The sequence below is a fragment of the Scyliorhinus torazame genome, chromosome 3 (assembly GCF_047496885.1).
Source record: "Scyliorhinus torazame isolate Kashiwa2021f chromosome 3, sScyTor2.1, whole genome shotgun sequence".
NCBI lineage: Eukaryota > Metazoa > Chordata > Chondrichthyes > Carcharhiniformes > Scyliorhinidae > Scyliorhinus > Scyliorhinus torazame.
In genome coordinates, this window is record NC_092709.1 from 283,915,127 (window position 1) to 283,940,104 (window position 24,978).

At 47.4% G+C, this 24,978-nt stretch overlaps 1 protein-coding gene across 11 annotated transcripts in view; it reads right to left on the reverse strand.

The window, feature by feature from the left end:
* znf532 (zinc finger protein 532) overlaps positions 1–24,978 on the reverse strand; it is a 247,457-nt gene that overhangs the window by 56,067 nt on the left and 166,412 nt on the right. For all 11 annotated transcript variants that reach the window (XR_011940288.1, XM_072497341.1, XM_072497338.1 and 8 more), the window contains 4 exons: positions 12,466–12,644; positions 11,426–11,602; positions 9,764–9,926; positions 7,736–8,014 (listed from right to left, as the gene is read on the reverse strand). Coding sequence is in view for 10 of the 11 variants with exons in the window: in XM_072497341.1 (XP_072353442.1) it covers positions 7,736–8,014; positions 9,764–9,926; positions 11,426–11,602; positions 12,466–12,644 (798 nt within the window). In the remaining variant the exon portion in view is untranslated. The remainder of the gene's footprint in view (positions 1–7,735; positions 8,015–9,763; positions 9,927–11,425; positions 11,603–12,465; positions 12,645–24,978) is intronic.

Below are 24,978 nucleotides of genomic sequence, written 5' to 3' on the forward strand. Positions count from 1 at the left end.
AAATATATGAATAGGGTGGGAATGGAAGGATACGGACTCCCTAATGCATACGGTTTTAGTTCAGGCAGGTACCATGGTCGGCGCAGGCTTGGAGGGCCAAAGGCCTGTTCCTGTGCTGTATTGTGCTTTGTTCAATTGTGAGACCATTACTGCCCAGTAACACTAAACAAAGGCACTCAAAGTTAACGTTTTTGGCTAGAAAAACATCCTGACATCAGCCATAAATTTACTTTTAATAAGTTTGATCCTGTATCCCCTTGTCCTACTGTCAATTTGGTGTGAACTAGAGCTGGGGAGTGGGGGGGGGCTGTGATGGTGGGGTGTTAGGTATTTAGTTGATGTGGTTATTTACAGCCCTGTTAGCTTATTTTGTTTTGTGGTTGTGTTTAATGAGTAAATATATAAATGCCTGAATAAAATATTTTTCACAAGAACATTTGTTTTGAACTAATTCTCTGGGTCTACCTCTTCTGGACCATCGTCTATCAGGCCAATCTTCTTGGCTGAAAATCCCAACTACTATGTTCCTGCCCGAAAGAAATACCTATCCAGTTTCCCTCATCTTGTTCTGCTTAATTATTCGCATAATCCTCCTTCTCCAATATCATGGGCGGGATTTTCCGTTCCACCGCACCCATTTTCTTTTTTTAAATAAATTTAGAGTTATTTTATACTTTTTTTTTTCCAATTGAGGGGCAATTTAGCATGGCCAATCCACCTAACCTGCACATCTTTGGGTTGTGGGGGGTGTGAGACCCCACGCAGACATGGGGAGGAGGAATGTGCAAACTTCACAAGGACAATGACTCAGGGCCGGGATTCGAACCCAGGTCCTTAGCGCCACAGTCCCAGTGCTAACCATTGTGCCACGTGCCGCCCTCGTACCGGTTTTCTGGTGCGACGCGCCCCTGCCGTCAGCGGGATTCTCTGTCCCGGCAGCCAGCCAATGGGGCTTCCCATTGCGGGCACTCCCACGCCTCAGGAAAATTCGCAGATGCGAGTGCGCTGTCGGCGAAACGCAGGATCCCGCCAATGGAGAATCCAGCCCCGTATCTTTGGTCTTCCCATCCTATCCATTCCCTCCTGGCTGGTGCCCACTATATGGTCCTCCTCACCACCAATCTCCTGGCTGGTGCACTGTACAAATCAAAACACTTATCAAAAAGCATCCAAGATTTGGTTGTTGCCCAAGTGTAGCACAAGTTGTCCAATTTGTCAGTTGAACGCGGAATTGTTATTAACATCCCTGATAAGTCTAGCCGCCACTAAAGTCTTCGGAATGATCCTCCAATATCCAATCCCACGTGTGGTTGCTACAGACAGAGCTTGCTGCTCAGAATAAATTACAACCCTTCTTTATTCTTATATGACCTGCTAAAATGGTGCTGCTATTCGCTGTAATCATCAAGCACTTAGGAACCTATTACACTGGCATTTCTACTCACAGGCATATTTTGGAGATTGAAATTACTGCTCATCACTTCCGGGTGCGGCTATGCAGAGCTAGGTCGCATATTCGGTAGCTCCTGCTTGGAACGGACTTTTGGGCTCGTTACAGGGCCCCCACGGCATTTGTTTGCCATTTCCCGGTGTGGGAAGAAGGCTGCAATATTCCCCCGACAGTGTCCCCCAGGAAGGGTATGTTTCTTGGTTGCCAGACACGGCAGAAACAGTAAAAGATTTGGCTGCAACTGCAGGATAAACAGGGCCTCTTCCAGCATGCAGGCGGGGGAAGGGCAAGCTTAAAGCTGCAAGCTGACCTGAGGGCCTGTATCAAAGGTGAATTCTAGCAGCAGAAGGAACAACTGTGAAAAGATCTCATCAAGGCCACTAAAGGGACTTCCGGTTGCGGTGAGGCCTAGCTAGCCGCACGTTTCGGCGGCTCCAGCTCCAACGGACCTTCGGGCTCTTTTAAGAGCCCCAACGGGGAATTTTTCGATGACGCAACCCGGTGTGGGGTGTGTGAGAAGGGAGTCCCCCCCAAACGAAGGAGGAAAAAACCGGCGGCGGCGGCTGCAGCGCGAGGAATCGTCGACCAAAGGGTCAGAAAGAGAGAAGTACAAGATGGCGGCGGAGAAAGCGCAGGCGACATGGGGGCCTGAGCAGGATGAAATTGTGAGACGGTGCGTGGAGCTGCTGAAGAGGGAGGTGCTGACCCCGTTGCTACAGGCAATTGAGGGGCTCAATGAGGCACTAAAGACCCAGGAGACAGAGCTCCGCGTGGTGGAGCAGAAGGTGACTGATATTGAGGACGAGATCCTGGGCCTGGCGGTTATGACACAGACGCACGAGGCACTTCATAAAAAGTGTACTGAAAGGATTGAGGTCCTAGAAAATGGAGCGCGAAGGAAGAACCTTCGGATACTGGGTCTCCCTGAGGGTGTGGAAGGAGTGGACTGTGGAGCGTAGGCAAGTACGATGCTGAGCTCACTGATGGGTGCTGAGGCCCCTACGGGCCCCTTGGAGGTGGAGTGGGCAAATCGGATTCCGGCGAGAAGACCAAAAGCGGGAGAACCACCCAGGGCGATAATCGTGCGATTTTACCGCCTTAAGGATAGAGAAGAGGTCCTGAGATGGGCTAAAAAGGTGCGGAGTAGCAGATGGGAGAATGCAGTGGTAAGGGTATACCAGGATTGGAGTGCGGAGGTGGCGAGAAGGAGGGCGAGCTACAACCGAGCCAAAGAGGTGTTGCATAAAAGGAAGGTGAAGTTCGGGATGCTGCAGCTGGCAAGACTATGTGTCACGTATCAGGAGAGACACCATTATTTCGAGACGGCGGAGGAAGCATGGACCTTCATCAAAGAAGAGAAATTGGAACGGAACTGAGGGACTGATGCTGCAGGAAATGTTATTGTTAATGTTATGGTTGAAGTTAATTGAGAAGTAAATTGGGTAGGGGGGAGACATTGGGGAAATGTGGGCGCCGGTGAGGGGGGAAAGACGGGACATAGTTGGAGAATGGGGAAGGGGAGGGGGAGGGGAAAGGGAGCTGCGCCATAAGAGCCGGGTCAGGTAAAGGGATGTTCCCGCGCCAGAAAGAATAAGGCGGGAAGACAGGTGCAAGTCGGATGGGAGTTCCCCACACGGGGGGGTCGAGGAGTGAGAAGGAGTAGCCGGGGTCAGTTGAAGTCAGCTGACTTACGGAAGTAACATGGGGGAGCAATCATGCTAGAAAGAGATCTAGCGGGGAGGGGGGGAGGAAGGGTGAGGGGGGGGACAACTGGGTTGCTGCTGCGGAAATCCAAAAGGAAATGGCTAAAGAGTGGGTGGGCGGGGATCGTGTGCGACGCTGGGGGAGCGAGCGGGAGCGCGGAGGCGGGATATGGGACTGGCCTAGAGAAGGTAATGGCTAGTCGACACGGGAGGGGGGCAGGTAGCCCCCTAGTGAGGCTGATCACGTGGAACGTGAGAGGCCTGAACGGACCGATAAAAAGGGCTCGAGTGCTCGCGCATTTGAAAGGACTAAGGACAGACGTGGTTATGCTCCAAGAGACGCACCTAAAGGTGGCGGACCAAGTTAGGTTAAGGAAAGGATGGGTGGGACAGGTGTTCCACTCAGGACTGGACGCAAAGAATAGAGGGGTGGCCATTTTGGTGGGGAAACGGGTAGCATTTGAAGCAAAGAACATCGTAGCAGATAGCGGAGGTAGATTTGTAATGGTGAGTGGCAGGCTGGAGGGAATGGAGGTCGTGTTGGTTAATGTGTATGCCCCAAACTGGGACGATCCGGGATTTATGAGACGGATGCTGGGGCGTATACCGGACCTGGAGGTAGGAAACTTGATTTTAGGAGGGGACTTTAATACGGTGCTGGACCCGGGGCTAGATAGATCCAGCTCAAGGACCGGAAGAAGGCCGGCAGCGGCCAAGGTACTTAAGGGGTTTATGGACCAAATGGGGGGAGTGGATCCATGGCGATTTCTTAGACCTAGGGCTAGGGAGTTTTCCTTCTTCTCCCATGTCCATAAAGTGTACTCCCGGATAGATTTTTTTGTTTTGGGAAGGTCGTTGATCTCTAGGGTGGAAGAAGCTGAGTACTCAGCCATAGCGGTTTCGGATCATGCCCCACATTGGGTGGACCTGGAATTAGGAGAGGAAAGGGAGCAGAGAACACTCTGGCGATTAGATGTGGGACTGATGGTGGATGAGGGAGTGTGTGCAAGAGTGCGGGGGTGTATTGAGAGATACCTGGAGGTCAATGATGACGGCGAGGTCCCTGTGGGAGTGGTATGGGAAGCACTAAAAGCGGTGGTCAGAGGAGAGCTGATCTCCATTGGGGCCCACAAAAGGAAAACAGAGGCCAAGGAAAGGGAACGATTACTGGGGGAGATTTTAAGGGTGGATAGGGAATTTGCAGAGACCCCGGAGGAGGAATTGTACAGGGAGAGGAGACGACTCCAGACGGAATTTGACCTTCTGACCACCAGAAAGGCGGAGGTACTGTGGAGGAAGGCACAGGGGAGGAGGTATGAATATGGGGAAAAGGCTAGTCGCCTGTTGGCTCATCAATTGCGAAAGAGGGCAGCAGCGAGGGAGATAGGAGGAATTAGAGACGAAGGGGAGACACGGTGCGAAGGGCAGGAAAGATAAATGAGGTGTTTAAGACCTTCGATGAGGAACTGTATAGGTCTCAACCCCCAGAGGGAGAGGAGGGGATGCGGCAGTTCCTGGAGCAATTGAGGTTCCCGAAAGTGGAGGAGCGGGGGGTGGTAGGCCTGGGGGCACCGATTGGGGTGGACGAGGTTATTAAGGGACTGGGAAGCATGCAAGCAGGGAAGGCCCCGGGACCAGACGGGTTCCCGGTGGAGTATTACAGAAAATATGTGGACTTGTTGGCCCCGTTGATGGTGAGGACGTTCAATGAGGCCAGGAAAGGGGGGACTCTACCCCCGACGATGTCGGAGGCGACGATATCGTTAATTTTGAAGAGGGATAAAGATCCGTTGCAGTGCGGGTCCTATAGACCCATTTCATTATTGAACGTGGACGCCAAATTGTTGGCAAAGGTACTGGCATCGAGGATAGAGGACTGTGTCCCGGGGGTGGTGCACGAAGACCAGACAGGGTTTGTAAAAGGGAGACAACTGAATATTAACGTGCGACGACTATTAGGGGTGATAATGATGCCCCCAGTGGAGGGGGAGGCAGAGATAGTGGCGGCAATGGACGCAGAGAAGGCATTTGATAGGGTGGAGTGGGAGTATTTATGGGAAGTGTTAAGGAGGTTTGGGTTTGGGAATGGGTTTATTAGCTGGGTTAGACTTCTTTATGGGGCTCCAACGGCAAGCGTAGTTACAGGTCGACATAGATCGGAGTATTTCCGACTATATAGGGGAACAAGACAGGGATGCCCGCTGTCTCCATTGTTGTTCGCGTTGGCAATTGAACCTCTGGCCATGGCGTTGAGAGACTCCAGGAAATGGAGAGGGCTGATTAGAGGGGGAGAAGAACACCGAGTCTCGTTATACGCGGATGACCTATTGTTATACGTGTCGGACCCAGCGGGGGGGATGATAGAGGTTATGCGAATTTTGAGGGGGTTCGGGGATTTCTCGGGGTATAGGCTAAACATGGGGAAGAGTGAATTATTTGTGATACATCCAGGGGACCAGAGTAGAGAGATAGAAGGCTTGCCTCTAAGGAAAGTGGAAAGAAACTTCCGATACCTGGGGATTCAGATTGCTAGGAGCTGGGGAACCTTGCACAGACTTAATCTGACACGGCTGGTAGAACAAATGGTGGAGGACTTCAAGAGGTGGGACATGCAGCCTCTATCGCTGGCGGGCAGGGTGCAAGCAATTAAGATGATGGTCCTCCCGAGGTTCTTATTTGTATTTCAATGCCTCCCTATACTAATCACCAAGACCTTTTTTAATAAAATAGACAGGAGCATCACGAGCTTCGTGTGGGCAGGGAAAGTTCCGAGAGTAGGGAGGGGGTTCCTTCAGCGTAGTAGGGACAGAGGAGGATTGGCACTACCGAACTTGGGCGATTACTATTGGGCCGCCAATGTGGCAATGATACGTAAATGGATGATGGAGGGTGAGGGAGCGGCGTGGAAAAGACTGGAGAGAAAGTCCTGTAAAGGGACGAGTTTAGAGGCGCTGGTGACGGCGCCGCTACCGATCTCACCTAAAAAGTTTACCACGAACCCGGTGGTGGCGGCAACATTGAATATCTGGGGACAGTGGAGGCGACAGAGAGGGTTGCGGGGAGCCCTGGTGGGGTCCCCTATCAGGAACAACCATAGGTTCGCCCCAGGAAGAATGGATGGAGGATTTCAGAGCTGGTACCAGTTGGGAATTAGGAGGGTGGGAGATTTATTTATAGATGGGACTTTTGTGAGCTTGGGAGCATTGGAGGAAAAGTATAAGTTGCCCCGGGGAAATTTCTTGAGATATATGCAGGTGAGGGCATTTACTAGACAACAGGTGAGGGAATTTCCGTTGCTCCCGACACAGGGGATACAGGACAGGGTGCTTTCAGGGGTTTGGGTCGGAGAGGGCAAGGTGTCAGAGATTTACCGAGAGATGAGGGAAGAGGGGGAGGAGTCGGTGGGCGAACTAAAAGGAAAGTGGGAAGAAGAATTAGGGGAGGAGATAGAGGAGGGTATGTGGGCTGATGCCCTAAGCAGGGTAAATTCCTCTTCCTCATGCGCCAGGCTTGGCCTGATTCAATTTAAGGTGCTACATAGAGCACACATAACGGGAGCAAGATTGAGCAGGTTCTTTTGAGTGGAGGACAAATGTAGGAGGTGTGGCGGGAGCCCGGCAAACCACGCACATATGTTTTGGGCGTGCCCGGCACTGGAAGGGTATTGGAAGGGAGTGACGGGAGTGATTTCGCGGGTGGTGAAGGCCCGGGTCAAACCAGGCTGGGGGTTAGCTCTATTTGGAGTTGCGGAAGAGCCGGGAGTGCAGGAGGCGAAAGAGGCCGACGTTGTGGCCTTTGCGTCCCTAGTAGCCCGGCGCAGGATCCTACTCTTGTGGAAGGAGTCGAAACCCCCCGGTCTGGAGGCCTGGGTCAATGATATGGCGGGGTTCATTAAACTGGAGCAGATAAAGTTTGCCCTGAGAGGATCGGCTCAAGGGTTCACCAGGCGGTGGCAGCCATTTCTCGACTACCTAGGGGAACGTTAGAGGGAAGACAGATGACCAGCAGCAGCAACCCAGGGGGAAGGGGGGGGGGGGGGTTAGTTTAGTTTAGGTCAAAGATAAAGGGGTTTTGTTACTTGTGTATTGTTAAAAATTTCTGTATTGTTATTGTTGCATTTGCTTTGTAAGAGGGGAAAAATTGTTGTTTGGGAAAAAAATTTCAATAAAACATATTTAAAAAAAAAAAGAAATTACTGCTCATTGCATGTCTGAAATGCAATAATTTAATGTGTATATCTATAATTTATAGAAACCTTACACTAAGCCCTGTTCTTCTTCATGATGACATGTTTTTATAATGGCTCCCAAAAACAGCCTTTATAAAGATTGCGGTAGCAAAATATAAGGGGTGTTACAAATCTGAAATAAGAACCGAAAATGCTGGAAACACATAGAAGGCCTGGCGACATATGTGAAGAGAAAAACAGAGTTAACGTTTCGATGACCTTTCGTCAGCATTTTCTGTTTTAATTTCTTACAGGGATTATTTAATTTGAATCGTTTCTCCCTGTACATTTTACAGAATTCCTTGGATCTCAGAAATTGTTGCCCAATTCCCTCCCATGTTATTTGGTTCATACCTTCCCATGGTCCTTTTTCATGTGAGAAATGTAGTCCTCTCGTTCCGGAAACCATTCCTCGCAGTCTTGACACATCCAACCAGGGTTATTTGCTTTTGACCGGCTCCCAGTTTTCCTCACAACCACTGAAGTTTTCTTCCCAAGCCGGTCAGTGCCATTAACAGCATTCCCATCAGTTTTGTTCTGTCCTGCTGATGTAGTAACTGGCTTTGTGACCAATGGCTGCTGAGGCCCCAGATTGGGAGGACCCTCAATGCTCTTGAGCGTGCCATGCATGCACTGAAAAAAATGAGGGATATTGGTCACCACAATAACATTAAATTCTTTGAATCAAGGTTTTAAGCAAAAGTCATTTAAAGTTAAAACATTTTAACATTGGCATCTTGTGACTAAAACTACATGTCAAAAAAGATTTCCTCTGATTCAAAAAAACTAACGATCCAGTACAGAGAATCAAAACTCAGACGCAATTAACAAGCGCTAGTAAATGGAGTGAATGTTGACTGAGGATGATAGGTGTAAGAGGCAGAGTGTCAGCCCTGGCTCAAGGGCAGCATTCTCATCCCCAATTCAAAAGGTTCTAGGTTCAGGCCCCATTCCAGAGACTTGGGCATGTAGAGGGAGGCAATGGTGTAGTGGTATTGTCATTGGACTACTAATCCAGAGACCCAGCGGAATGCTCTGGGGACGTGGGTTTGAATCCCACAATGGCAGATAATATGGAATTAGAAGTCTAATGATGACCATGAAACCACTGTCGATTGCTGTAAAAACCCACCTAGTTCACCAGTATCCTTTAGGAAAGAAAATCTGGTATCCTCACCTGGTCTGGCCTACATGCGAATCCAAATCTACAGCAATGTGGTTGACTCTTAAATGCCCTCTGAAATGGCTGAACTCAGTTCAAGGGCAATTAAGGATGGGCAACATCCTATGATCGAACTTTTAAAAATCCAGGCTGGCCCCACTTCAGTGCATCTTTTGGGCGAGATGTTAAACAGACGCCCCATTTGCCCTCTCAAGTGGGTGTAAAGGATCCCATTGCGTGTTTACGGAAGAGGATTCTGAGTGTCCTGGTCAATATGTATCCCTCAGCCAACGCCACTATCTGGTTAGTATCACATTGTGTTTCTCCATATGTACGATGGGTGGCACGGTAGCACAGCGGTTAGCACTGTTGCTCACAGCTCCAGGGTCACTGTCTGTGCGGAGTTAGCACGTTCTTCCCCTGTCTACGTGGGTTTCCTCCGGATGCTCCAGTTTCCTCTAAACAAATCCCAAAAGACGTGCTGTTAGGTGAATTGGACATTCTGAATTCTCCCTCGGTGTACCCGAACATGCGCTGGAATGTGGCGACTAGGGGATTTTCAGTAACTTCATTGCAGTGTTAATGTATGCCTACTTGTGACAATAAAAGATTATTATTCCTATCAAATGTGATTAGCCTCAGTTCAGCTGCTTCTAAAGGATTTTTTCAACACCTTGGCCGGGATTCTCCGCCGGCGTGATTGTCCGTTGTTCATCAATAGCATATTTGAAAGTGAGAGTAAAAAAAACCTTGCATTTATATACCATCTTTCACTACCTAGGAAGTCCCCAAACCATGGAATTCCTACATTGCAGAAGGAGCCCATTCGGCCTATCGAGTCTGCACCGAAAGAGCACCCCACCTCCCCACAGCTCCATCTAACCGGCACATCTTTGGACACAAGAGGCAATTTAGCATGGCCAATCCACCTAACCTGCACTTCTTTGAACTCTGGGAGGAAATCGGAATGCCCGGAGGAAACCCACGCAGACTTGGGAAGAAAGTGCAAACTTCATACAGACAGTGACCTAAGCCGGGAATCTAACCTGGGACCATGGCACTGTGATGTAGCAGTGCTAACCACTGTGCTATTGTGCCGCCTTATGTTCTCCTTATTCGCCTTCCAGACCTTCAGTAGCCCTAGAGACTCGATACTGCAAAGTACATAGGACACGGTTCTTAGCAACACTCCCAAGAATTTTAAACTCAGTGGCACATACCTTAATGTGATCCACCATGAGCTGTTTCTGTGCATACAGCAAAGCACAATCTGGGCACTTGAAGACTGAAACTTTCTGCTTCGCAATATGTTGATCAAAATGGCTGCATAGCAAGGTTTGCTGAGTGAAGACTGTGTCACACATCGAGCATTTGTAGATGATTCTAAAAAGGGAAAATTAGCATATATTTTAATGTACTTTTAGACTTGGGTCAGAATTTGCAATGATTCTACCTCCATTTCATGTTAACTAGCTGCAGATTGGAAATACTCCATTAGGTCTTTAGGCATGATCAACTGGAAGGGTCCTGCCGGAAGCGGACTTCGGATGTTCCCCTCGGGATCAGGTTGCCTGACTCAGACCACCATTCCAGAATTGGTCTTTTAAATGTATCCCTATGGTGCAACTTACAGGTTCCTGGCTGCTCACACTGCTGAGTGCTGCCTGTGTCCTTTGAATGCTCTGAAGGCCTCTGGTCATCTGAGAGCCCACCTAGGTCCCTTTGCCCCTTTGAACACCCTCATACCTCAGCGATAACATCAAGGGCCAAGCTCCATCAGGAGCCCACGAGGTGTTGGAGCTCCTCAGAAGTGCTGCACCATTGCACCTGTACCGCAGCCTTTTGAAACCTCCCTGGTTGTCGGCCCCTCTCAGAGCAGAGGACTCACCAGTGACCCTCACCACTCCGGATTACCAGCTGTCTCCTCCTGGCGAGACTAGAAACATTGACTGCCTCTGCCACCACCTCCCAAGGCAGTGTTCAGGAAGGTAGGCTTGAGTCTACGGCCCACGCTGGGGAAGAGGATGCCCCTCCGCTCCTCACTGGTATGGATCTGTGAGCCCACCTCGGACTCCCATCCTCGGGGGCAGGGGGGCAGGTCTTCTCTGAGCCATCTTGGTGTCGCACTGAGTGTGTGGTAAGTGGAGCACTTAAAAACAGCTCCAGCTGCCAGGGTCTTTGGCGCTAACTCCGGTCCCAGTGGTTAGAATGCCCACTGGTCCGGGAATTGATCGAAATTCACGCCTGCAGAGTGCTGGCCCATTAGCATGTCCTGAATTACTCCACAAGGGGCTGGTTTAGCACAGGGCTAAATAGCTGACTTTTAAAGCAGACCAAGGCAGGCCAGCAGCACAGTTCAATTCCCGTACCAGCCTCCCCAAACAGGCGTCAGAATGTGGCGACTAGGGGTTTTCACAGTAACTTCATTTGAAGCCTACTTGTGACAATAAGCGATTTTCATTTCACTTTTCATTTCAAATAGCGCTCCCAAAGGTAACACGAACCCCTGCAATTTAGTCCCGGCGTCAACACCCATGTCACAAACTGAGAATTTCACCCCATATTGTCCTTTTCTCTCTGTATCCTAAATTAACCAATCTTAGTCTCCTCCAGTGCCACATTCCCTAAGTGAGGCAAGAGACAGATAGCTTATAGATAAGGTCCAGCTGTTCATGGAACCTTCCAGAACAAGATTGTTAATTTAGATAATCTCAGATGTGTTTCGCCCTGCACAATATTCCCACTGCAAACTAAACTGAGGTTGCTTGAACTCTATTCAGAGGATTCTTACAACAGCATTAACATTTTACATAACAGAAGTGTTTTCTCTCAGTGAAAATCTTTATTCATAATCCCGCAGCAAGCACGCTTACAGAACTTACTTAGCTTCTCCTATTTTGATGCCTGGGTGCTGTGTGTAGGCGTGTGAATGAGTACTTGGTGCTGACTTGAAAGCCATGGGGCAGATGGGACATTTATAGAAGATCTCACAGTGGGCAGCTTGGATATGAGATTTGAGTGCTACGAGGTCAGCATAGACAACGGCGCAGTGTATACAACTGCAAGAAAAAAAAATCAGAGATAATATACACAGAACATCTGTAAAACAATTTGAAAATTAAGTTATTGTGTATAAACAGTTCAGTGTTGAATTTTCCCATGCATTTATTTATGTTGCCAGAGATGCAGATCCAAGCTGTTTTCCATTGGGATTGCACACATCACCTGTGGCAGCAGCACCTCTACTTTGTTTCCTCCTCCCTCATTTTGTGTCAACTTCCCGGCTACATTCAAAATTGAAGGAGCATTTTCAACCTAAACATAGTCCTGTTTGTTTCAAATACTGATCAGCCTACCGTGTATTTTCAGTCGGTTAAAAGCTTCTTTTTAGAGTGGGCAACCAAATAGGAGTGATCGATTGATGGACTGCACACCAGTAGGTAGGGATCATTTGAAACGCAAAGGCAAAAAGGAAATTTCAACCCCAGATAGGGCGATATTTTAGAAATACAGTAACTAGGAATGCCAACTGTGGTCAAATGTATTCCTGGAGGCTTCATGACATGCCCCCATGCACCAGCCATTCCATCAGCCAAAACATCCATCCTTGTGATGTACTACTGCCTTCCTATGCCAATTGGAAAGCAAAGAGACTCACTACCAAATTGGATGATGATTGACTGTCAGTTAAAGAGCCCTTTTTTTCCCCCATTTTCAATATTTTTTGGCTGGTGAAGAAAAATGTTCAAAGACATTTTTTGGAAACAACCATCTTTTTTAAACGGCGAAATGATTTTTCTCCAGGATTGAACACAGTGTCCTGGAGGTTGTCCTTCAATTCCTCGAGGCTCCAGTCCAATCCTGGAGGGATGGCTACTCTAACGGTAATGAACTAACTGCCGAGCACAAACACACAACTAACCGGTATCCGACTTTGCGGGTGTAGTGCAGGCAATTCCTGGTGACATGACTCTGAAAGTGCGAGGACCTGCATATCGCTCCACATTCCGGGCATGTGTATGGAGATTTGTGTTGATGTATTCGTAAGTGCGAGGAAAAACTGCACTTGTTGGGAAGTAACATCTGGCATATCTGACATGTCTGCATTGTGGATAACACACAAACATTTGTAATTAATAACAGAACATGCGCACCACAAGACAGATCATCGCAAACCACAAGAACAACAAATTGTGCCTATATGTTGCCCTTATAGAAAAGCCTCTGAAGGAACTTCACAGATGCTGACCGAGAGAAGGGGATATTGAGATGGATGATCAAATGCTTGGTTAAAGGGTGGAGTTTAAAGGGGGGGTCTTGAAAGGAGGAGTGGCAAGGAAAATGAGAGAGGAAATTCCAAAGAAGAAGGCCGAGAAGACACAGGCCCAAAGAGTGGAGCAAAGGGAAGGGGGAAGCATGAGGCTAGAATCGGAGGAGTGTCTTATGAGGGGGACGCTGCCGAGTTTGAGTCGAGGATAGAGATCAGAAGGGGCAAGGCAGTGATGGGATTTAAATATTTTAGACATTACAATTTTAAATATGAGGCTTTAGAGATGTGGGAGGGGGTGGATGTGGAGTAATGCACATCAGTAAGAATGGTAGCTGGAGATGTGCAAGACATGTGATTTAGGATACAGGCAAGGAAAATTTTGGATGAGGGGAAGTTGGCAGAGCATGGAGGATAGGATGGCAGCCAGGAGGGCAGTGATATAATGTCAGGATAGAGGCATGAAAAAGAATTTTAGCAGCTGATAGGTGAAGTGGAACAGAGGTGGGCAGTATTACAGAGGTTTAAGTAGACAGCCTTTATGATAATAGAGGAAATGGTATCTGAATCTCAACTCTGAGTGGATAAAGCACTGAGGTTGCAAAGAGCCTAGTTTACTCAGAGACTCTAGCTGAGGAAGGGAATTGAATCTCCATCAAGGGTGCACAGCTCATGGTAAGGGCCGAGGATAATACCTTGACCTTTCCAATGTTTAACTGGTGGAAACTGAGGCTCATTCAGGACGGCATGTCGGACAAAAGGCAATGGAGGGGTCAAGCAAAGCTGGATATCGTCAGCCTACATGTGGAAACTAATTCCATGTTCGATGAGGAATAGGAAGGGACTACGGGTAGGCTGTGTGTCTGTTTCTGGTGGGAGCAGGGGAACCTTTTTAGTTGGTTATTTAGAGCAGGAATCAGGCCTCAAACATGGGTCATTTGGGCCTTGCCACCATCTCAAAAAAAGCGAGGATTTCAAGAGGCCTTGGAGTTGTTAACATTCAGTTGAAGATCCATGGCAGCCTGGAGTACAGTGTACAGTTTTGTTCTCCTTACTTGACAATGGACGTACTGGCAGGGTGTGCAGAGGGCAAACTGGCAGGGTGTGCAGAGGGCAAACTGGCAGGGTATGCAGAGGGCGGACTGGCAGGGTCTGCAGAGGAGATTCACTAGGTTGATTCCAGAGTTGAGAGGGTTACCTATGAGGACAAACCGAGTAGACTGGGACTATACTCATTGGAATTGATAAAAATGAGGCGGGAATCTTATAGAAACATATAAAATTATGAAGGAAATAGTTAAGATAGAAGCAGGGAGGCTGTTTCCACTGGCAGATGAAACTAGAACGAGGGGACATAGCCTCAAAATAAGGGGGAGCAGATTTAGGACTGAGTTGGGGAGGAATTTTTTCACTCAAACGGTTGTAAATCTGTGGAATTCCCTGCCCAGTGAAACAGTTGAGGCTACCATGTTGAATGTTTTTAAAGCAAAGATAGATTTTTGAACAGTAAAGGAATTAAGGGTTATGGTGAGCGGGTGGGTAAGTGGAGCTGATTCCACAAAAAGATTGGCCATGATCTTATTGAATGCGGAGCAGGCTCGAGGGGCCAGATGGCCTCCTCGAGCTCCTGGTTCTTATGTTTTTATTGCTGCCTTGGGAGTCGCGAGCCCAGAATCTTGGTTTACAACCCTCAGTATTGGAAGCCCTACTTTAGAGGTTAGCATAGTTGCAGGGCCTACACATGGTAACACATTGGGCACAAATGGCCTGCAGGCAGGACAGGACAGTGCAAGCTTGCAAGGTGTCACAGCAGTCCTGCAATCCATGTTCCAACATCACCCCATGGGAGCAGCAGTGGCACCATGCAGTATGAATTTGCTGCCCTCGCTCAGGGCAACAGCATTCATCCTCCCAATACTGCCACTCCGCTGATGCCCTTGCTGTTGCCAGTCAGACGGCTACTACCCATGCCAAAATGGTGCAGTCTGACACTGGGCATTCTAGTCCCAGCGCTGCCTGAAGTTGTCTTGTAAGGTCATCTGCAGTCTCCCTCAGTGAAAGTCAGCAGCCGCACATCACTAATCACGCTGCAGCCATGGAGGTGGCACTGTGGAGGAGAACGAGGTCCGAGAATAGTACACGGAACACAAGCGTGATGAATTGACTTGAATGGAACATTGAATGGTTTGATTAATAAATTTACTTTGGAATGCTTGTTTATTCAGAAAATAAAGATAGTTTTAAGGGATTTATATTTGAATTGTAAACATTAGAAATAAGATATAGGTTTAAGTGGGGTTTAATTTGATGTTTCTGTACTTGGATGGGTAAAACCTACAGTTAGGTTCATGCTGGACAAAGTTATTTGTATGTGTGGGGGTTGGTTAACTTCAAACTGTATTTCTATTATGCTTAGAGAGGATTACAGCGTGAAGAGTCGATAAAGTAAGTCGGAGCTTAGCAATAGTGGTCCACTTCCCAGAGGGAAGGACTTTCCTTTGTTCATGGTTTTCAATGGAAGCCAGGGCAGTTGGAGACAGGACGCTGGGGAGTGAACAGCCCTCAACTCTGCCAGGAGAAACTGGATAAGATAAGGGAATTGCAAAGCTGCAAGCTTCCTCAGGAACAAAATACAACACAAATAATAAGGGAATTGGGACAGGAAGAATGTTTAAGACACTTGCAGTTAAGAGAACAGAGACCTTGTTCAGAAGAATTCAAAGAAGCGTAAACAAAGTGTTCTTAGTTGAAGAGACAATTGCAGCAATTAGATTTAAAGTGGGACAGCAGACTTCAGAGGTAATAATAATAATCTTTATTAGCGTCACAAGTAGTCTTACGTTAACACTGCAATGAATTTACTGTGAAAAGCCCTTAGTTGCCACATTCCGCCGCCTGTTCGGGTACACTGAGGGAGAATTCAGAGTGTCCAATTCACATAACACGGAGCACCCGGAGGAAATCCACGCAGACACTGGGAGAACGTGCAGACTCGGCACAGACAGTGACCCAAGCCGGGAATCGAACCTGGGACCCTGCCACTGTGAAGCAACAGTGCTAACCACTGTGCTACTGTGCCGCCCATTGGGTAGATAAAACGTTTGATGTGCTGTAAAATTCTTTACTGTGATGCTGCGACACATGAGATTTTAAATTTAAAGATAACCAGATAAGTTGCTTTCAGGAACTTTCCACTGTGTGAACTGTGGAATGCCAGCTCCATTCTTTTTGGAGTAAGGTTGTTAGTCAACTACATATTGAGATGAGTGGGAACATTTGCTGAACTGAATTATGCCTTTTATTTTTGCGGTTGAATTTGATTGGACACAGCAAATGTCATTTACTATGCAACTTACACATTAATTGATAATCAGGGCATCACGGTGGCCTAGTGGTTAGCACAGCTGCCTCACGGCACTGAGGTCCCAGGTTCGATCCCGGCTCTTGGTCACTGTCCGTGTGGAGTTTGCACATTCTCCCCGTGTCTGCGTGGGTTTCGCCCCCACAACCCAAAAATGTGCAGAGTAGGTGGATTGGCCACGCTAAATTGCCCCTTAATTGGAAAAAATAATTGGGTAATCTAAATTTAAAAAAAAAAAATGATAATCAAAAATCCCTCTTGATCATTTGGGGTAAATCAATTGCATATTGAGCTACATTAGATAACTGGGCATAGAACATGAATTCCACATGCCTGGTTATCTTGCATCTGAAACTGTCTAACCAGAAAAAAAAACTAATTCAGGAACCAGTTACATAAATGTTACATGTCAAGTACTTCACTTTTTTGATGAATCCCTTTTTTAAAAGAACTTAACAGAGATTGTTTTATCGATTTTGTCATTGGCATTCTACAGTCAAAACCATGGCAGTTGTGAACATGACCTTGAGTTAACTGAGCTTTGGATGTTACCTCCCTTCTCTTGAAATGCAACAAGCCTCAAGTTGTTATGTCCACATCATGCCTAAATTGAAACTGACAACATTGCATTGTTGTTCTTTTTGTTGTTATTTACAGCAGAGGAGACCATTCAGCCCATCGTCACTGGACTGGCTCTCAAAAGAGCAACAGGGTTTGGTTTGATGCCCGGCTAGGGTCACTGTCTGTGCGGAGTCTGCACATTCTCCCCGTTTGTGCATGGGTTACCTCCGTGTTCTCCGGTTTCCTTCCACAAGTCCCAAATGATGTGCTGTTAGGTAAATTGGGCATTCTGAATTCCCCCTCAGTGTACCCAAATAGGTGCCAGAGTGTGGCGACTAGGGGCTTTTCACAGTAACGTCATTGCAGTGTTAATGTAAGCCTACTTGTGACACTAATAAAGATTATTATAGCTAGTCCCATTCCCCAGCCCTATCTCCGTAGTCCTCTAAATTCATCACTTTCACATATATATTCAGCTCTCTTTTGAAACCTCCTATGGAATCCATCTCCACCACTCTCCCAGGCAGCTTAATCCAAACCCCAACAACTCTGAGTAAAGAAGATTCTCATCTCATTCCTAGCTCGCTTGCTGACCATCTTGAAATTGTGACCCCCTAGTCACGAACATATCAACTAGTGGAAACAGAATATCCTTCTTTACCCTGTCAAAATTGTTCAGAATTTTGAACCCTTCAGTAAGGTTGTCCCTTAATTGTCTCTGCTCCAAGGGGAACAAGCCCAATTTCTCCAGTCTTTCCTTGTATCTAAAATTCCTCATTCCCGTCATCATTCAAGCAAATCTCCTCTGCACTCTCTCCAGGGCTTTAACATCCTTCCTCAAATAAGGTGCCCAGAACTGAACACAATACTCAAAATGTGGTCTGACTAATGGATTTGTGAAGATGTCGCATCATTTCCTTGCTTTTATACTCTGTGCCTCTATTTATAAAGCCAAGGATGCTATAAACCTTCTTAACAACTAGTTCAACTTGCTTGGCCACCTTCAGAGAATTATGCACTTGAACCCCAAGGTCCGTCTGCTCCTGTACTCTCCTCAAAGTTGTACTATTGAGCCTATATTGTCTACCCATGTTTTATCTACCAAAATGCATTACTTCACATTTCGCTGCATTTAAGTTCATCTGCCAGGTGTCTGCCCATTTGGCCAACTTGTCAATGCCCATCTGAAGTCGCTCAGCGTCATCATCACAATTCACTATTCTCCCGAGCTTAGTACCATCAGTAAATTTAGAGATTTTGCCCTCAACACCCACTTCTAAATCATTTCTATAAATCAGAAAAAGCAAGGGTCCCAATACTGAACCCTGGGGAACATCAGTTACAAGTATTCTCCAGTCTGAGAAATGCCCATCTATACCTACCCTCTGTTTCCTATCTCTTAGCCAACTTCTAATCCATGCCATCAAGGACCTATCAATCCCAAATATTTTAAATTTGCTAACCAACCTGCCATTTGGCACTAGATCAAATGCTTTCTTAAAGTCCAAATATACAACATCCACGGCACTATCATATGATGATCCATATTCTATCACACAGTGGCATGGATAAAACATTCCATTCTTGAAACAAAAAATCACTTGGCTCCTTGAACCGTTTAGTAATTTATTGGTTAAAGTGTTTCCCTTCATCTCTATATCTCTGTAGTACAATCAAATCACAACTCGTGTGCATCTTGGACCTACTTGACTCATAATTCTCAACTCTGTGGGATAGGACGGAACTCGAGCACAACACTTGGTGCATACCATTTCTTTAGCTCATGCCTTTCAAACAGCTCCTGGATTCACAGATATTCCACAACCATCCCCAATCCCGCTGTTAGTTTTTTGATTGCTCGAAGCTATCTCCATCTTGTCTACAAGGCAACTTCATCACCGTACGTCAAACTTTTAACTCGCTCATATTATGTGGTTCCTGACCTCTGTTTATGACCGGAACATGGCTCTCCTAATCACTGCCAGGCCAATGTAATTAAATTCCCCCTAGATCCATTTGTGTTTGCAGTTTGGCTGTTGCTCCAGACCAAAGCCAATTACTTCTACTGCCTTATTTTTCTCTTGGTCGTTCTCTTTTCCTTCTGGGGACTAAGTCCCCACGCCCGCCGGAAATCGTGCGAGTATCACTCCGGACCTTTCCTTGAAGGTCCGGGGTGATTCTCTGTTTTCCAGGGGGCTAGCAGAGTCCTGGTGAGCATCCCGCAAGCGGGTCAGCGCGGCGGCCCACCTCAGCACGGGCACCACCGACATGGCAGAGCTACACAGCGGGCCTCCCAGATTGCCGGTCAGTGGCCCCAGATCGCGGGCCTGGCTACCGCTGAGGCCCCCCCCCCTGGAGTCAAATACCCCCATGCCCCGCCCCTCAACGCAGCCACGGGTCCCAGCTCCCGCCGGATGGTACCACATGTAAACCACGGCGGCAAGAGTTCGGCCGGTCGACCGCGGAGAATCCGCGGGGGCCAATTCCAACAGCTCCCGACCGGTGCCATGTTGACCGCGCGCGCGGGACTGGCGAGTCCGTGGAGAATCGCGGAAGAGCCGCTGCGCCGGATTTCCGGCGTGAACGACTATTCTCCGTGCCTGCGCCGGGCACAATTCCGGCGCGAAGGGTCGGAGAATCCCGCCCATGGTATTTTTCATTTCTGTTCTCTTGAGTACATTTCATCTTCATTTCTTTTTCTTGTTTCTACACATTCATCCAAGATCATCATTTCCTTCCCTGTTTCCATTTCCTTCCTGGGACATGTGCAATTTGGTGCTCCTCTTTTTAGGTTTAAACCAAGACTCCCCTTGCCTTTGATCTGGGAATGGACACCTCTAAATTGCTATTTATTGAACATAAATTAAACCAACAAAAGATGAAAACTCCACTACAGCTTTTTCCTCCTTTACTCAGCGTTACATTATAACTGATTTCTTCTCGGGGTGACACGGGTGGCGCAGTGGTTAGCACTGCTGCCTCACGGCGCCGAGGGCCCTGGGTTCAATCCCGGCCCCAGGTCACTGTCCGTGTGGAGTTTGCACATTCCCCCCGTGTCTGCATGGGTTTCACCCCCAAACCCAAAGGTGTGCAGGGTAGGTGGATTGGTCACGCAAAGTTGCCCGTTAATTGGGAAAAAAAAAGAATTGGACACTTTAAAAAAGAAAAAAAAATGATAACTGATTTCTTCATAGAGGTTTCCAATTAATGACCACTTCAGGCCACAATTTTTAGACTCCCAGGCCTTGGGCGGGTGCTGCCTCTTTCAACAGCCTTCTTTCAACATTTGGCTCTCCTCCCCCCCCTGCCTCTCCACCAATACCTCAACAACTCCGGGCCTCAGCTTCTCTCCCTACCGTGAGACTCCCAGGGCTTAGACCCCGGGGCTTGCTTGCAGTTCCAGTCCTGTCCACTGCAGCTTCTCGCGCTGCAGGGACTAGAAAACTGCTAGCCAATCAGATTGGCCGGCAGCTCTCGGAGGTGGGACCTCTTCCTGGCTGAGGGCAGGAGTCCCATCTCCATCCAATTAACACTCCTTGGAGTATTAAATGTGGAGCAGCCAGCATCGTGGGAATGCGTTCCCCGCTCACTCTCGAGTGGGAAACCTCGCCACCCTAAAAATCTTTCCTACAGTGATTTATTTAATTCAATTCACACCAACGTCAAGGCTTATCAACTTATTTATTTAGTTCCAAGTCTGTTTTCATAGAATCATAGAATTTATAGTGCAGAATTAGGCCATTCAGCCCATCGAGTCTGCACCCTATCTAACCCCATACCTCCACCCTATCCCCGTAACCCCACCCATCCTTTTTTGGACACTAAGGGTAATTTAGCACAGCCAATCCACCTAATCTACACATCTCTGGAGAGTGTGAGGAAACCAGAGCACCCGGAGGAAACCCACGCAGACACAGGGAGAACAGGCAGATTCCGCACAGATAGCAACCGTGCTGCCCATTGCATAGTTCAGCACTGTTTGGGGTTGTTAATGGAATGTTTTGTTCCAGTGTCCAATTCTTTAACCACCAACTAAAAGTGGCTAATTTGGTAATCTATATTTCTGATATGGAAAACAAAACATGGAGTAGGTACCAAAAATGCTGGATAAACTCAACAGGTCTGGCAGCATCTGTGAAAAGAGAAACAGAGTTAGCCTTTTGAGTCCATACGATCCCGAAATGTGATGGATTATCTATTTGGGAGACGCGGGGGTGGAGAAGGTGGAGCATAATAGAAGGTCAGGGACAGGTCAAACCTAAGGAGAGATTGGCAAAGATGCCATGGAGCACAAGACAAAGGAATGTTAATGGACTCGAAACATTAACTCTATTTCCCTCTCCACACATGCTGCCAGACCTGTTGAGTTTGTCCAGTATTATCTGTTTTTATTGCAGATTTCCAGCATCTACAGTGTTTTGCTTTTATTACATGGAGTGGCGTAGAGGGACAGGTAGTATTAAGGAAGCAGGGGGGCTGCAGAAGGACCTGGAAAGGCTAGGAGAGTGGGCAAAGAAGTGGCAGATGGAATACAATGTGGAAAAGTGTGAGGTTATGCACTTTGGTAGGAAGAATGGGGGCACATACTATTTTCTAAATAGGAAAAGGCTTTGGAAATCCGAAGCACAAAGGGACTTTGGAGTCCTAGTTCAATATTCTCTTCAGGTTAACGAGTAGGTTCAGTCGGCAGTTAGGAAGGCAAAAGTATGTTAGCATTCATGTCATAGAATCGTAGAATTTACAGTTCAGAAGAAGGCTATTCGGTCCATCAAGTCTGCACCAGCTCTTGGAAAGAGCATCCTACTTAAACCCATGTCTCCACCCTATCCCCGTAACCCAGTAACCCCATTAACCTTTTGGACACTCAGGGGCAATTTAGCATGGCCAATCTGCCTAACCTGCACATCTTCGGACTGTGGGAGGAAACCAGAGCACCCGGAGGAAACCCACGCAGACACGGGCAAAAAATGCAAACTCCACACAGTCACCCAATGCCGAATTGAATCCTGGAGCTGTGAGGCAGCAGTGCTAACTACTCGAGAGGGTTAGACTACAACAGCAGGGTTGTACCTCTAAGGCTGTATAAGGCTCTGGTCAGACCATATTTGGAGTAATGCGAGTAGTTTTGGGCCCTGTATCTAAGGAAGGATGTGTTGGCCTTGGACGGGGTCCAGAGGAGGTTCACAAGAATGATCCCTGGAATGAAGAGCTTGGATTATGAGGAGCGGTTGAGGACTCTGGGTCTGTACTTATTGAAATTTAGAAGGATGAGGGAGGATCTTACTGAAACTCATGGGATACTGAGAGGCCTAGATAGAGTCGACATGGAGAGGGTGTTGCCACTCATATGAAAAACTAGAACCTGAGGACACAGCCTCAGACTGAAGGGGTGGTCCTTTAAAACAGAGATGAGGAGGAATTTCTTTAGCCAGAGGGTGGTGAATCTGTGGAACACTTTGCCGCAGAAGGCTGTGGAGGCCAAATCACTGAGTGCCTTTAAGACAGAGATAGATAGGTTCTTGATTAATAAGGGGATCAAGGGTTATGGGGAAGAGGCCGGAGAATGGGGATGAGAAACATATAAGCCATGATTGAATGGCGGAGCAGACTCGATGGACTGAATAGCCCAATTCTGCTCCTACGTCTTATGTTTCCTCTGACTGGGGTACTAGAACAAGGTGTCACAGTCTCAGGATATGAGGTTGGCCATTAATTATTTTAAGGGGCAATTTAGCGTGACCAGTCCACCTACCCTGCACGTCTTTGGGTTGTGGGGGTGAGACCCACACAGTCATGGGGAGAGTGTGTAAACTCGACACAGACAGTGACCCAGGGCCAGAATCGAACCCGGGTCCTCGGTGCCGTGAGGCAGCACTGCTAACCACTGTGTCACCTTGCCGCCCTTGGGTAGGCCATTTAGGACTAAGACAAGGAGAAACCTCTTCACTGAGGGAATGGTGAACCTGTGGAATTCCCTACCACAGAAGGCTGTGGAGGCCAAGTCACAGAATATATTTAAGAAGGAAATAGATTCACGGACCGATTCCAGAGGGGATCCTGCTATTGGGCTGCCATTTTGAACGGGCAGCCCGATAGCGAGGTCCAGCGGCTGGCGCCGATCCTGATTCTTTAAACCTGGCACCCGATTCCCCACCACACCGGGAGCCCTGCTACCAGTGACGAAGAACTTTGCCCACTAAACCCTTGAGGTTAAAAAGCAGCAGATCTGGTATCTTCGTATAAATATAGAAAGCTGGCTAACAAGCTCTGAACTCCTGTTGTGCAGCTCGCAACAGCCTGGTGTACCAAGGTAACAAGACCCAGGTGTGGTATTTGGCATTGCCAAAAATCAGCAATTCTAACTCGAGCTACCATGCTCTGCTAGCAATGGCTACCATGACAACACTGCACCGATCACAAAGATAAACTTTTACAAAAAGAATATCATGCAGTCGTTAAGTGCACTACTCAGCATGGTACTTCGCAAAACAAAGCAGAACATGTTACTTCAATTCCTCATTGCCTGATCCCAGCTGAGATGGTGATAGGCTTCCAATATGTCAAATAAGTCGAGTGATAGCACTCAGGATATAAAACTTCTAAACAGTGGGTTGCAAGGCAGAAGCCATTATTGTTCTGTCAGAATTACGAACTATGGTGAATAAGTAATGAGGGCGGTGTTTAACTGGCAGAATTTAAACCTGAAGTGGTTTTCTAAGATGTCACCTGCATTCGTATTATTTTACAGCTTCGCAATCTGCACCATTTATAATTTTTTAAATGTTGCATCAATAAATGAGCAGACTTGAGCTAAGATTGATTGTAGACAGAGCTCATTGTCATATTATCACGGCAGAGCACTGGGGAGAATAATTCACTGTGGCATGCAATAAGAAAATATTTTGAAGATCTAAACCTTTATAAATCACCTGTTCAGCTTCAGCTGCAGCATTCTGCCCTATTCTGGGTGTTACACCTTTCAAAGGATGTCAATGCCTTGACAAGATGCAGGGTAGATGAGGGACAGACTAAAGAAGTCAAGATTGTTCTCCTTTGAACAAAGGAGGGATGGGGAGGTTTAATAGGGATTTCGATAGGGCACATAAGGGGAAACAGTTTCTGTTTTGTTACCTGTGTGGTAGGTAACATGTGCTACTCAAACCTTGGTTCGTGATGAGGTCTTCTGAATCTCGATGAAGAAGACTCAAACTCATCCAGTAGTAACAAAAGGTTTATTAAGTAACTATAACAATAATTGCATGAGTTCTTTACTTTAACTTTGATACTAGTGATAAGATTAACAAGATCTAACTACGGTAACTATACTATACGTAACTCCACTAGCCATCTGAACTAGTCTGCTATTGCCCTAGTCACAGTGCACCCCCAAGAGAGAGAGAGACCCAATGTGGTTGCCTTTTATACCCGTTGGTCCGGATCTCTAGTGATCATGTGGTGCTATTGATTACACATTAACCCCTTGCGTACATGCACATATAGAGAACACTACAGCTTCCAGGGGGTTGGTAGCCAGAGGTGACAGACAGAGGTGAGATGAAAATTGTTAGTTTTAAAACGTAACTAAGTTACTATGATTTGAAACACATTGCCTCAAAGGGTAGCAATAGTATCTTCCAAATGGAAATTGGCTAAATACTTGAAGGGGAGGTGGGGAAATGACAGGATTATGGTGACGGAACAGGGGAGGGCGGCTCGATGGCACACTGGTTAGCACTGCTGCCTCATAGCGCCAGGGACCCGGGTTCAATTCCGGCCTGGGGTGACTGTCTGGGTGGAGTCTGCACGTTCTCCCAGTGTCTGCGTGAGTTTCCTCCGGGTGTTCCTGCCACAGTCCAAAGATGTGCAGATTAGGTGGATTGGCCAAGATAAATTGCCCCTTAGTGTCCAAAAGGTTAGGTGGCGTTCTGGGAATAGAGCGGGGGCGTGACTCTGGGTAAGGTGTTCTTTGGGTTCAGTGAGCCGAATGGTCTCCTTTTGCACTGTAGGGATTCTAGGAATGAGACTAATTGGATCGGTATTTCAAAGAGTGCACGCACGATAAACTAAACAGCATCTGTGTGTTGTAGGATTCAGTGATGCCATGGGTGGAATTTTTCTGGCCTCGTGCAGGTGGAGGAGGATGGGAGGATGGAGTGCTGGGGCATAACAGAAAACTCTTTGTGCTGGTTCCCTGTTGTCCCACCTCCAGGTGGCGTTAATGGGACCAGCTGTCACTGGAATAGTAC